General features: G+C 46.9%; 1 protein-coding gene across 1 annotated transcript in view; it reads left to right on the top strand.

Moving 5' to 3' along the window:
- SLC5A1 (solute carrier family 5 member 1) overlaps nt 1-13834 on the top strand; it is a 53654-nt gene that overhangs the window by 22489 nt on the left and 17331 nt on the right. Inside the window, exons 3-7 of the mRNA XM_045826885.1 lie at nt 1520-1624; nt 2162-2221; nt 3340-3444; nt 11784-11889; nt 13046-13126. Of these exons, the coding sequence (XP_045682841.1) occupies nt 1520-1624; nt 2162-2221; nt 3340-3444; nt 11784-11889; nt 13046-13126 (457 nt within the window). The remainder of the gene's footprint in view (nt 1-1519; nt 1625-2161; nt 2222-3339; nt 3445-11783; nt 11890-13045; nt 13127-13834) is intronic.

The following is a 13834-nucleotide window of genomic DNA, read 5'->3' as shown; positions in this document are numbered from 1 at the left end:
GGAATGCCTTCCCGCTGCTCTCAATATAGTTGACTTCTTTTATCATTCTGATCTCAGCTTAGAGGTTAAGCTCCATGGAGGGAACTTTCTCCGACTCTCCAAGCTAAAGTAGTCTCTCTATCACACCTTTCTCTTCTTCCCAATACTTACCACTCTCTCATCTTTTGGGGGGGGGGTATTTATTTATGTTTCCTCTGTTAGAATATAGACTTCTGGAGTGTTGGGATTTTTTTTTTTTTTGCCTGTGCTATTTATAGCAGAATCCCAAGTGTCTGGGACAGTGCTTGACACATTGAATAAATGTGTAGAGTGAATGAAGGAAGGGAGGCATTTATATCACTACTTCTTCCTCATTCTAGAGACCTCCTTTCAGCCTGGCCTTCAGGGATCTCCTTCTCTGACTTGGCACCAAGCCCCCAACTGTCATATATTGGGTGTAGGGTCTGGTGCAGTTAGGACAGCTTTTTTGGAGTGACTTGTGTTTGGGGAAATATGTGTTTTGTTCCAGCCTTGGAACTTCTTAGGGATAAACAAATAACTACAAGCCTCCCCCACCATTCACTTATCAAGAATTGGGATAATTATACTAGTTTGGTATTTATCAAACGCTGCCATCCCTTCTGCTCCTGGGTATGAAAGGGCTCTAGAACTGCCTGGAGTTCTCTTGAGCCTCAGATGCAGTTGAGTTGATGGCACAGTATCCTGACTGGTCAGTGCAAGCCCTTCACCTTGTTTCACTTGGTATCTTCCCTTCCAGGTTTTTACTTTCGGGTATTTAGTATGAGTTCTTCCAACCTGTCTTCTTACCTGTGTATTGAGACATATTGAAAAATGCAATGTTTTGTGAATTTGTCTCTGGGTCTATGGGATCTTTGTAAAAATAAAAATGCTGTATCAATTAGAGAATTATTATTATTATTATTATCATCTCTTGTTACTCAGGAGCACATGGAATCACAGAATTTAACAGCTAGGAGTCACTTGGAAATCACTGGCTCCGCTGCCTCCCTTCTGTGACAGGCGACGGGACTGAGGCCAAGAGGCTTCCTTTCAAGTGGTTCCTTTATCAAACTGTCCCCATTTACTGAGAACCTTATATTCATCAAAGTCCCAAGCCAGGAGTGCTGGAGGACACAGAGACGATTGGCATAGGCCCTGGTCCTGAGTCCACAGCTTCTTGGGAGACTTCTAGGAGAGGCCTGGTAGGCTGTGGGGCTTCCCATGTCTCCTACACTTTGGGTCATTGGGCTCACAAAGGACTCACAGATGATCTGATTCGGGAATACAGCCCAATGGCTCTTCCTTAATTCTTTCCTCTTCCTCTTCACTATTATTACCCAAGCCCCCACAGCCACCTTCAGAACCAGCAGTCCCGACAGACTCCAGCACAGTCAAGTTCCTGGCCTTCTGCTGGTTCTTGTCCTTCTCTTGGCTGACATGTGTCTTCCCTCTTTGGTTCACCCTTGAGTGTCCTGAAGGAGCATAGAGTCCTCACCCTACTTTATCTTTGTGTTTCCAGATTGGAGCTTCTCTTTTCGCCAGCAACATCGGAAGTGGCCACTTTGTGGGGCTGGCTGGGACGGGAGCAGCTGCAGGCATCGCCACTGGCGGCTTTGAGTGGAATGTGAGTAACATCAGAGACACCGTGGAAGGAGCGTTAGCAGTCAGCCAGTTCAATCTGTGCTCAGAGGGAGGTGCTGTAGATGTTAGGGAAGCTCTTCTGGCCATCCTGCGACGCAGGTGAAGGAGGGGCCCCAGGGTGCCACTCTCCTGCTAGAGTAGTGTGAGAAAACCACTGATGTTAGAACAATAGCATTTCTTTCTTCTCTTAACAAGCCAGGCACTCCTCTGCCCTTTCAGCCATATTGGAGGTTTGGAAATGCTTATCACCAGATTTCTATTATGATAATTATTTATTTTTTAAAAGGTCTCTAAATGGTAGTTTACTTTTTGTAAACCAGAGAAGAGGAAAAATAGCTGTGAGGTCACTGGACAGTCATGAGGGGTTGCTCAGCTACCATTCCCGTGGGCCCCGCCCACCCTGATGGCCTCCTAGGGAGCTGTCCTCAGTGCTCAAAGAAAAACCGCTGGGCGATTGTTCTGTAGTCGCTGGGGGGCCTTCAGGCAGCGTGATCTGACTCCGTTTCCTTTTCGGTTTTAGGCCCTGATTTTCGTGGTTGTGCTGGGCTGGTTGTTTGTCCCTATTTACATCAAGGCTGGGGTAAGTACCTGTTGTTCCATCTACTGCGGACTGATGGACACACACACACACACTCACACAAATGCTTGGTCCCCCTGAAAGGCAGAGGAGACTTTTTAGGATAAATGGCAGAGAAAGCCTGTGCCTGGGCTTGCTTTTCCAGGTTATAAAGTCCCTGATTGCTCCTAGCGACTTTAAACCAATCCACTAAGCCATGGCTTGCTCTTCCTAAACAATCTCACTCTGTTCAGAGCCCTCTGAAGCATCATGGCCTCTTATGCTGGGTGTGTATTTACAAGGCACTGCCCTGCGTTTGCTTATGATATAAAACCATGTGCCTCTGCCCCTGGAAGGGCCATATTTCCCTTTCTTTTATGTACATCAGCAGGTTTCTTTGCTGAGCATGCAACTGGTACTCAACTATCAAATGCATGCTCCAGCTCTCAGGGAAAGCTCTATGACCTTTTACCTAAGGCAGCTTTAGTATCCTTGCTTCAGTGAGCTGTAATGAGTAACTCCCACATGGAAGTTGACTGAAAGCAATATGGAAGAAACACAGGGCAGACTCTGCAACTTCTGGAGGCTGTTGGTGACACATGTCTGATCCCAGGAGACGACGGGCTCTGGGTTGAGGGAGCAAGACAGAGTGTGGTTGACACTTGCAGAAAGGAACTGGGAGCACAGTTGAGCAGGCCTGCAGGCACGCTCCATGGTGAGGGCTGCATGCAGGGCAGGGTGAAGCACACGGCCAGCCTGGTCACCTTGTTCAGTGCATTGAAAAGCTGTTACTGTTGTTAATGTCTTGCATGCCGGTGGCGCCGTGTATAGGAATATTGATCTATCCACCCCCACCTCCTCCATGGCAAAGATCTGCCATCTTGGTTATGTGCAGTCATATATTTATTTTAAAACGTGTTAATAAGGCACCTTCTACATCCTGGGATAATACGCAGCTACCTCTGCAGTAAGGCATGTGGGACTGAGACGAGCAAATAACTGGAGTACGGCCACCTGGACACGTCACAGACTTCTCTGACCAACGAGGGTTAAGCCTTGGCACCCTGGTAGATGTCACTCTTCTGCTTGCTCTGGGCCTTCTGGCCACTCTGGCTGCAGCGACCTCCCTTCATCCCCTGCAGGTGGTGACGATGCCAGAGTACCTGAGGAAGCGATTCGGAGGCAAGCGGATCCAAGTCTACCTCTCCATCCTGTCCCTGTTGCTCTACATTTTCACCAAGATCTCGGTGAGTTCACTGCCCGGCAAGGCTGGGCACTGGTGCCCCACCAAGGGGCAGCGCTATACTTTTCTATTAATTCGGTCCCTTAAGTCTTCTTGCTCCTTAGGGTAAAGTCCTATTTCATGCCTCAAGGAGCCAACACATGGAACTTATCCTCTACTGTGGGGAAGGTCAAAAACATAAACAGGTTCAAGAAGGTTCAGGGAAAGCTGTTCTTAATAGAAGATTAAAAGGGAGTTAGGGATGTCTGAGGGCTGGCCCCAAACTTAGATGTGACCGTGGCTTTGTGCTCTCTCAGGGTCAGAATCTGGCTTCCGGTGATGTTTCTGATGCACTCAAACATGAGCAGTCAGTGACCATCTCAGGAGAGATTCTCCCTCTTCCTTTACGGATGAAGAAACAAAAACCCTGGGGGTGGAAAGTACCTGCTCGGAATCTTAAATCAGGAATAGGACCCAGACCTCTGGCTCCGGCTCCCTGTCCTTTTCACGGTGCAAGTCTTCTTCTGCGTGCTTGGAAGCAGCCCGCTGGGCCTCTAGTCACTAACTGTCTGGGGGATTCCTCCTCTCTCTGAACTCAGCCCCTGGGGCTGCCCCCCCCTCTCATTTAGCCCAGCCCTCCAACCTTCCTCTCTCTGGCAACCATCAGTCTGTTCTCTGTGAGTCTGTTTCTGTTTTGTTTGTTCATTTATTTATTCTTTAGATTCCACATATAAGAGAAATATATGGTATTTGTCTTTCACTGTCTTACATTTCACTTAGCATAAGACCCTCTAGGTCCATCCATGCTGTTGCAAATGGTAAGATTTCACTCTTTTTTTTGTGTGGCTGAGTAATATTCCATTGTGTATATGTACCACAGCTTCTTTATTGACTTGTCTGGTGATGAGCACTTGGGTTACTTCTATATGGTTGGTTATTGTAAATAATGCTGCAATGAACATAGGGATGCACGTATTCTTTCGAAGTAGTGTTTTGGGTTTCTTCAAATATATACCCAGAAGTGGAATCACTGGGTTATAAGGCAGTTCTATTTTTGATTTTCTGAGGAACCTCCCTACTGTTTTCCGCTGTGGAGTCACCTATCTGCATTCCCACCAACAGTGCACAAGGGTTCCCTTTTCTTCACGGGTTGTCTGTCTTTTTTGTTGTTGAGTTGAAAGCGTTTTTATGTATTGTGGGCAGTAGACCCTCATCAGATGGATGATTTGCACATATTTTCTTTCATTCTGTAGGCTGTCTTTCACTTTCTTGATTGTGTCTTTTGATGAACAAAGGTTTTAATCTTGATGAAGTTTATTTTATCTACTTTTACTGTTGTTGCGCATGCTTATGTGGTCATTGAATTCAGTGACACCAATTCTGTGACACCAAAAAATCCATGAACAAAGCTGAGGTCATGAAGATTGACTCTTATGTTTGCTCCTTAGAGTTTTATCATCTTAGCTCTTACATTAGGTCTTTGATTCATTTTGAGTTAATTTTTTGCATATGATGTGAGGTAGGGGTTCAACTTTATCCTTTTGCATGTGGATATCCAGTTCTATCAGCCCCATTTTTGAAGTCTATCATTTCCCCATTGAAAGGACTTGCACGTACATTTTTTACACAACTCACTGAAAACCTGTTCTCACCCTGAGGATCAATAGGGCTTTGTCTTAGAGTTGGGACTGATGCCCAGGGTTGCTGCTCCCTCCCTGCCCAGTTTCCTGCTTCAAACTTTTGCTACTGACCTGCTCGGTGTCTTTGTGTTTTCCTTGCCAGTGTGACGATTCCACCCTCTTCACTCTTTCCTTCCCTCCTTCGGGGTTAGTTTTTAGTTATTGTCCTATTTTCTAACAGATCAATGTACAGAGACTGTACTGTGAAGTACTGGGAGGGAGCAGAGAAATCCGTCTTCCTGAGGCGGAAGGGCAGCAATGTAAGAGGAGGAAAAAAATGTAAGCAGGGAGGGTGGGGAGGTCACCCTGAACTTGTGGGAAGTCGGTAAGGGAACAGTTCCTGGGTTCAGCTTGTGAGGTGGGACCTGCTTAGTGACACAGAGGGAATGGCACTTGGACTCCCCTTCTCAGGAGCAAGACGTGTCCAAGTCCACAGTTCAAACAGGCGAAAGTCTGTGGACTATGGTTGCCATGGAAAGGGCACTTTTTGTCCTCAAAGCTGGTGCAGGGGTAGTCATACAAATAAATGAAGGGCCCAGCCTTGCTCCCTGCCTTCCCCATCACCTCACTTACTGTTCCGGTTACTGATTAAACCTCCCTGGACGTGGGCATGCCCAGGAAGCTGAGGGGCAGCCTCCCTCAGCTCAGGTCCTGATGGCGCCCACTGAGGGTAGCAGTCAGCTTTCTCAGAGTTCTGCTTTTAAATAGTGCTTGGCCTAGGCTGCTCCCTCTGCCTGTAATTTCTGGGGGTCCTTACTGGAGGCCTGGCCCTGGGACCTGCCTGCTCTACCTGCTTCCCAGAGGCAGCCGTCCCCTAAGTGACGTACAAGAAGGATGATACCTGCCCTTTATTCGGCGCCAGTCTCTACTTAGCCTCCAATAGGGGCCTTGCTTACGCTCTTTCCATGTCTCATAAGAGTGTTGCACGGGTAGGGGTTTTAATTTTGTTTTCCATTTCCTGGAAGAGAAAACTGAGTCTCAGAGGAGTTAGGTTCTTTGTCCCAAATCACACAGCTGGTGCATGGCAAAGCCAACACTGACTTTTGGGTGTTTTCAGCCCCAGAGACTGTGTTCCCTACACAGTTCTCCTCCATGCTTGCGTGGAGTGAAGGCACAGGATGAAAGGACGGGGTAGACTATCTCGCCCTAAGTCTACGCTCTCATTTTACAGATAGAGAAACTGAGGTCCTGACTGGGGGAGGGACTTTGTGGGGTTAAACAGGAGCAGTACTAGGATGAGAAGCAGGAACTCTTGATACTGAATCCAAACCTTTTGACATTATGTCACCTCTGCCCCTACTCCTCGCCTTCTAAGTCTTTCAGTCTGTAGTACAGAGTAGGTAAAAATTGAAGACCTCGGGAAAAATGAAGGTAGCCAGTTAAATGACCTTCCAGTATAAAAGAGTTCCTGGGAGGCCCGTGAGGAGACAGCATCAGCTGAAGGAGGGGCGTTTAGGCTCCAGGGAAGGGAAGGGAAGGGTCCCATAGGCAAGGCTTTGTCTTTATGAATTTCTCCGACTTTAGGTTCACCATGGGTCATAGAGCCCATGAATCAAATTGATCTTTGAAAGGTTTATGCTGATGTCAACCTGCCAGACACTCAGATTAAAATACACAGGAGTTCAGGGTTCATGGGCAAAAAATTGTTAGTTAACAGAGTAAGGAAGTCAAATATTTACATTGCACATAAATATTGATCAGTTTTATTGTGCGTGTGGAGAGGCTCGGCTAATTTGTGATGGGTGAGAAGAGTGGCCTTGTGGGATCCATGCTGAGACAGTCCCAATAACCAGGGACCTGCTAGGAAGGCTTGGGGAGGATGTGGGGATCCAGTGGGTATGTAGTCGATGCAGAGAAAACCTAAAGGTGTGTCAGGTGCACGGCCCAGATGTGAGCCAGGCCACTGAGCAGCGGTGCCGTGGGGTCATGACTGTGGCTGCTGTTTTGTGGCCACATCCTTCTGGGCGCTGAGGCCCAGGCTTGATTATTCCTCCATGTGCTCCTCTGAGTTTTATTGGCTCTGCCTGAGGACCCATCCCATCGAGTTCTGAGATCACTTTGTTCTGTCCAGCATCAGGGCATCATACATCTCATTCAAAGGTGCGTAGTCACTTGAGATAAAGCCTCAGATTTTATGGATTACACGTGGCTTCCGATATCCCTGTCTCGGTTTCCTGGGGCTGTTATCACAGAGCCTGACTGCAATAAAATTTTACAGCAGCTCCACTGTCCACTTTAGATCACTGGGTGAAAACAAGAGCTTTGGCTTTTGCTTATGGTTTGAATGCTCGTCACTTGCGTCATTTACTTTCACAAATGGAAAGAGACATTTGAGCAATGGGGCTCTCCATCTCAAACATCATCGCCAGGTAGGATTGACTGGGTGCTCAGATACAACTAGCACCAGAAAGGACAGAAAACACATGTGTGTAAGATCACAGCATCTCAGAGCATCAGAGTTGAGACAAAACAACCTGCCCAAGGCTGGCAGCCAATGACTGTTATTTTAAGACATTTTTCCAGCTCGGCCTGTATTTTTATTGTTCCCCGTGAGTCCCATGGAAAGTGTTCAGCCAAACCTTCAAAGTGATGGGAACAAAGCTCTTGGGCTAAATTCAATGTCCTGATTTGTAAATAAAGTTTTATTGGAACACAGCCATACCCACTCATTGATATCTTGTCTGTGGCTGCTTTCATGCTTCTGTGGCAGAGTCAAGCAGGTCGGACAGAGACTGTGTGGTTGGTTTTACAAAGGCTCAAACATTTATTATCTGACCCTTAGCAGAAAAAGTTTGCTGGCTCCTGGTGGGGAGGACCATAATTTTCTATTTCACTTCAAGCCGGTTCTGCTTAGCAGCATTGAGGAAATTTCCTCCCTTCCTTCCTTCCTCCCTTCCTTTCTTTTCTTTTCCTTTATTAAGGGCGAATAGTTCAGAGAAGCAGCAATTTGGAATGAACTGTGAAACAAATGGTCGCATAGGATTATAAGAGAGTTCTTTTGTACCAAAGCTGGTGGTAAAGTTCCTTATTCTTACAAATAAAAAAGTAATGACGTACTTCAAACATACAGAAAAAGACTAAGAATAATATAGTGAATGTCACCACCCAGAAGCTATGGATCTAAAGAGTTTACCATTTAAAAAAAAATAAAACATTACTGATATGAACAAATATATCTTTTAGGTAAACACTTTCTTAACTTGGTATGTATTTCTCTGATCTATAATTTTATATTTTTCTACATATATGTATATCCCTATATCCATAAGGAACATACTCATATTGTGTTTTAAAATTTCTGTTCCCCCTACCTTTAAAATTATATAAAATATAACCACAGTATTTAAGAGAAGCTGGAGGGGGAAGCACCTGTAATTCTATAATTCAAATACAAACATCTTCATAATGTGGCCTTGCCTGGATTGTGTGAGTTCTTTTATCGAGTTGCAATTTTGTGGCCTTTCTCTCCCCGGTTAGGATCAAACCATAAACACTTTTCCATGTTGTTATCTTCAGAATTATTATTTTAGAGGCTGTGGAACATAATCATGGTATACGATTTTCAGCAAGCCATTTGAAAATTCTCTGGTGGACAAAAATCTCTCAATAGTGGTCACCTTTGGGCCAAGGGGCGGAAGTGGGACCACTTTTACATTTCAATGCATAACTTCCTGTGCTGTTTGTTTTTAAACTATATAGATGTAAATTATTTTATTTTAAAAGTAGGTAAAAAAATTTTTTTTGCATTAAAGACCTTGCCCTCTGCAGAAAATATTCCAGAAAGGAAGACCCTCGCCTTTTCACGTTGTTGGAAGGTCACTGGGCATGGAACGGGAAACTCGGGATTCCTGCCCTTGAACAAGTCATTAACTGGCTTTTCTCACCTGAAAAGTGGAGCCAGCATACCTGTTACAGCACATCACCTTAGTTTGAGGATGCAAGCAGTGCCTGCCTGTGTCTAAAGATCTTTGTAAACTGTAAAATCATCTGGATACGGAGGAAAAAATACTCTATGAAGCAGATAAAGTTTGGGCACCTAGGAGATTTGAAGACTGATGCCAGAGCACCCAGGCTAACGTGAGCTTGGCTATGGTATCATCCCCAGGCACTCCTGATGGCTTTTGGGCTCCTAAGGATGGAAATTCATCCCTGAAGTTAGGAGTGACTCATGGGGGTAGAAATTTGTCTTAGTTTTTTTTTTTCTACTCATGAGTCAGTTTTTGTTAGAATCGTTTATCTGTCCAGGAAATAGGGTATTATAAAAACAGATTTCTATTAGCCCAACACTTCTCAGAAGTGTTTATAGACTTTGTTAATAGCTTATCTTAGGAGTCGTGTGCTGTTTATTTGTGACTAATAACAGCAATTCAAATATGAACAGGAATATCACAGTCTGCTGTGATATGTTGTCATAAAATGTTATAAATGAACTAATCTGGGAAATAAACTAATCAAGGGCATTTTAAAGGCAATAATAGCCTTGGGACGCACACAGATATTTTTGCTCACTGTGCTTATTTGTTAATCTACTGAATCGTACTCACTTGAATTCCATTGTAATCAGCAGATGGGGCCCTTCAATGAGAGTAACTTTATGAGATGATATGCAGGTGTGGGAGGGGAGGGGCAGGCCTTACGATTACTCAGCCCAATTTCAAGTGGCCCAGCGAGTAGAGTCAGGAAGGAGTGACCATTTCAGCCGTAGCAAGGCTAAGGTGCTGCTGGGGACGTTCTTTTTTTTCGCTGCTGCGGAGGGCAGGGTGGAACAGCTCCAGGGCCTGGGAAGGAAGTACTTTCCTTGACGGCAGGGCTGTCCCACTCCCAGTCCCTGAGGGTCACGAGCCCCGCTGAAAGACGGGAACCCTGCGACGTGGAGAGGCGGTGCAATGTTTCGTCCAGCCCCTTAAGGCGATAGCGGCAGCGCTGGGGTTAAAACCCAGGTCCTTCCACCACCAGCCCTGAGGGTGGGGGGCCTCTTTCTAAGTCACCATGTCTCTCCCTAGCTCCTGCTTCTGTCTCTTCTCCTCTACCAGGAAATGCAATGCCATTAGGTCTCCTGGGCCTAGAGAACCTGTAAGGGACCCAAGGCACAGGGGCTTCAGGAGGTCAATTTTGCAGGGGGTGAGGGGGTGGGGGTGGTCATGCATTCACACACAGGCTTGCAGTTGGCGTGAGACAAGCTCTCAGACCACGAAGAGGCAGGGAATAGGGGACCGGTCCCTGGAGGGCCCTGATAGAAAGGGGGAGATAAGAATAGAGAGACAAGGGTACCATTTCCCAGGGCTCTTAATGGGGGGCCCTTCATGTGCCCTGAAATGTATTAGGTTTTATGCAATGAAACAGCATGAGCATTGCATTTAGGGGAAGTCTGATTGCTTTCCTACCTAAAGATTTGAAAACAAAAGATTCACCGCGATCATCCCTTAATCCTCCTCTTCCTGGTAGTAATTTGAGATGCCAAGAAAATTTATTTTGCATGACTCCATCACCCTCTGCTGGTTAAAATCAACAACTGCACCATCCAGCTGGGCAGAAGGTTGTTTATGGGGCTAAAGGAAGCAGCGAAGAGAAAACGAACTGTATCAAGAACTGGTGAATTCAGGGGTGAAAAGGGAACAATTCACTCTCAAGTTATATGAGCTAATCTAGATTGAACCACCTGGCACCAAGACAGCTAAGCAAGAGGTTCTTGGTGATGTTCTGGTTGTGTCAAGGTCAAGGTGAACTACATCCGGGTTGGAGAGATACAGTTTGGATGTTGCTGAAGTTTCTCTCCACTCCAGTGTGGGGCTGGGCTTTCCCTTGCATGGAACTCTGCAGTACTCAAACTTGCTGTGGAAATAGATCTGATAAACCTTCTCACACTAAGGTGTAAACAGTGGATAATAGCTTAGAGCAGCCGTCCACAGGTGCTCTGAAAGGAACCTCAAGGTGTTAATAGTTGTTCCTGACAAACTGAGTTCCATGGTTAAACACGTTTGTGAAGGGTCATCTGCCACACTCCCCTTCTGGGGCAGCATGGTTAAGGACTCAGAGGAGTTGTGTGGTCAGGAAACCCTGAACTTGGTTTAAACCAGCATTTCACAGATCATCTCTGACCATAGAATCCTCTTCTTTTCATGAAATATCTACTGTCATCTTAAGTAAAGCTTGTTGGAAAACTTAGGAATAGACCATGTCTCTCAGGCATTTGTATCCCTTTATTTTTATTTTATTGCGGGAGGAGCACTTAGCGTGTGCTCTGCCCTCTTGGCTGATTTTGTGTACAATGCGTTATTGTCGACTTCTAGGAACAGTGTTTTACAGCAGTTGTCTAGAGCTTCTTCATCTTACTGAACTGAAGCTCAGTGTCTGTACTGAGTAACTCCCCGCATCCGCCTCGCCCCAGCACTGGTAACCACCATTCCAGTCTTCGAGTTTATGGATCTGACTATTTTAGATACTCACATACATGGAATCGTGCAGTACTTGCCTTTCGTGTTCTTAACTGGGAATAAAAATATGAATATTTAACTGTGGTATTTCGGCCTAAGGGCAAGGGGGTGTGGGCCAACATTGGACCCTAGAAATCACAGGCATTGACGCTACTCAGGAGACAGCTTCTGTGCACCCCTTCAAGTTCATCACCTGGCCTTGCGGCCAGCTGGTCTCTCTCACCCCTAACTCACCTCTCCTCTACTTCCAGGCAGACATCTTCTCTGGGGCCATATTCATCAACTTGGCCTTGGGCCTGGATCTGTACCTGGCCATCTTTCTCCTATTGGTAATCACTGGCATTTACACAATCACAGGTGAGTCCGTTCAAATGCCTTGACTCAAGCCCAGCCCTGGGTTAGGTACTAGGGAAGAGTGAAAAGGAGTAGGCAACAAGGCTTCTTCTCTCGAGTAGGAGAGATTCACCCAGGAAACAGTTTGGGGATGGGGTATTTGCTGAGTCCCAAATCACAGACCCTAAGGAGTCATGTATAGATTGCCCCAGAAAACTCCAGTGTTGGCTGGAATAGTCAAGACAGCTTCTCCCAGGAGGTGGGGCAGGGCTTAGCCTTGGAGATTATGGTGAGAACCTGGCAAAGTGGGGAGAATCAGGGAGGGAGTGCCAGGTGCAGGGACAGGTGAGAGCAAGGCACGGAAGCAGGGATGGGCAGCACATGGGGCAGGGGCAGGGTGAGCAGCAGGTGGGTTTGGCAGGACAGTGGTCAGTGGGAGATGTGTGTGTGGGGGGGTGATAAGTCCTGATAATTCAAACGAGGTCACAGGGCAGGGGCCTTGGAAGCCAGGCAGAGGCCTTGGGTTTGATGTGACAGGGACTGGGAGACACTCTGGGGAAGAAGGAGGGACTAACACATACAAGGAGACTTTGGAGGAAGGCTGGAGAAGCTGATGACCTGAGAAACAATTGGGGGCCCCTTTGCGGAGGGGTCACTCTGCCCAAGTGAGGGGGCCAGGGTCAGTGACGAAACCTGCGGCTCAGCTGGAGCCCTGTAGCTTTGGTGACACGAAGTACTTGGGTGGCCTGGGAATAGGGTCAGTGTACAAGTAGCCCTCTGAATGTGTGGATTTGGTCAAGTCCCAGCCACCTGGTAGAGACGTCAGCTGTTTGCTCTCCTCTGCCTTCTCTTGAGGAAGGTGCTATTTCTTATCTCCGAGGAGTCATCTCCTAGCTTAAAATGATCTCATCAAGCTCTTCCTCCTTAAACTCTGAGATGACTCTCTCCTTTCCGCTACCTTCCCAGCTATCTGTGAAGAGTGATGTAGATCATGCTGGGTAGCAGTCTGCTGTAACAGGACAAGAGCAGGAAGGAAGGGAGGGTGGTGGTAGGGGGTGGGGTGTCTGGGGGCCATGCTCACAGGTGTGTGGATAGAGAGGGTGGCAAGTGGGGACAGGAGGCAGGCTGGCTGGGTGCTCTCCTACGTGAGGTCAAACACATTGTCTCCCTGTCCACGTAGGGGGCCTGGCGGCGGTGATCTACACGGACACCCTGCAGACGGCGATCATGCTGGTGGGGTCTTTCATCCTGACCGGGTTTGGTAAGTGGGGCTGCGGCAGGCTGAGGAGGCAGGGAGGCGGAGACAGAGGTCCAGGGAGGAAAACCGAGTCCAGCCTCCCTGCCTGCCTTCCCCAGGGGAGTGGTACAGCCCAGACTGGCCATCACTGAGGGTGTGTGGAGGGCACGTTCCTTGGCCCTGGATGTCTGAGTGGGGCCTGGCCCAGACGACACCTGTGTTCCCCGCTGTCCTCTCTAGACAGTCGGGGCCAGCGGTCCACCGTGTGGGCCTGCGATGATGTGGTCTTCCCTGCACAGAGAAACTGGGCAAAAAAAGGATAAGACTACATGTCCATCAGACTAACTATATGCAAATGTCGTATCTTAAATCTTAGGTTAAATCTTATCTACATTTTGATGTTAAGTTTTCTTTCTTGTGTGAGTTGATGATAGGAAGGGATACTTTTCCTGTTTATGTCCTTATTGGACAAAGTTTAAAAAAGCAGGCATTTTATGTTGGCCCCTCCACCCCCTAATTTGGTGAAATTTTGTCTGTAAAATCCTAAAGACAAGACTAGAATCCCTAGAGGGTAGAGGTACTCATTATGGGAGGGTATAAAATACATTTTATTATATATTATATAAAATCCATTGAGTTTTCCCTGGTGGTCCCCCAGGGGTCTGCAGGGCAGGGACTGGAAGGCCTACTGCAAGGACACGGTCGTTGGGTGGCAGAGCTCCAGACCCCTCT

This window comes from Phyllostomus hastatus, unplaced genomic scaffold (assembly GCF_019186645.2).
Source record: "Phyllostomus hastatus isolate PE091 unplaced genomic scaffold, TTU_PhHast_1.1 phas_scaffold_760, whole genome shotgun sequence".
NCBI classification, from domain to species: Eukaryota; Metazoa; Chordata; class Mammalia; order Chiroptera; family Phyllostomidae; genus Phyllostomus; species Phyllostomus hastatus.
Note: the sequence above shows the minus strand (reverse complement) of the source record. Positions and strands in the feature narration are given on the sequence as shown.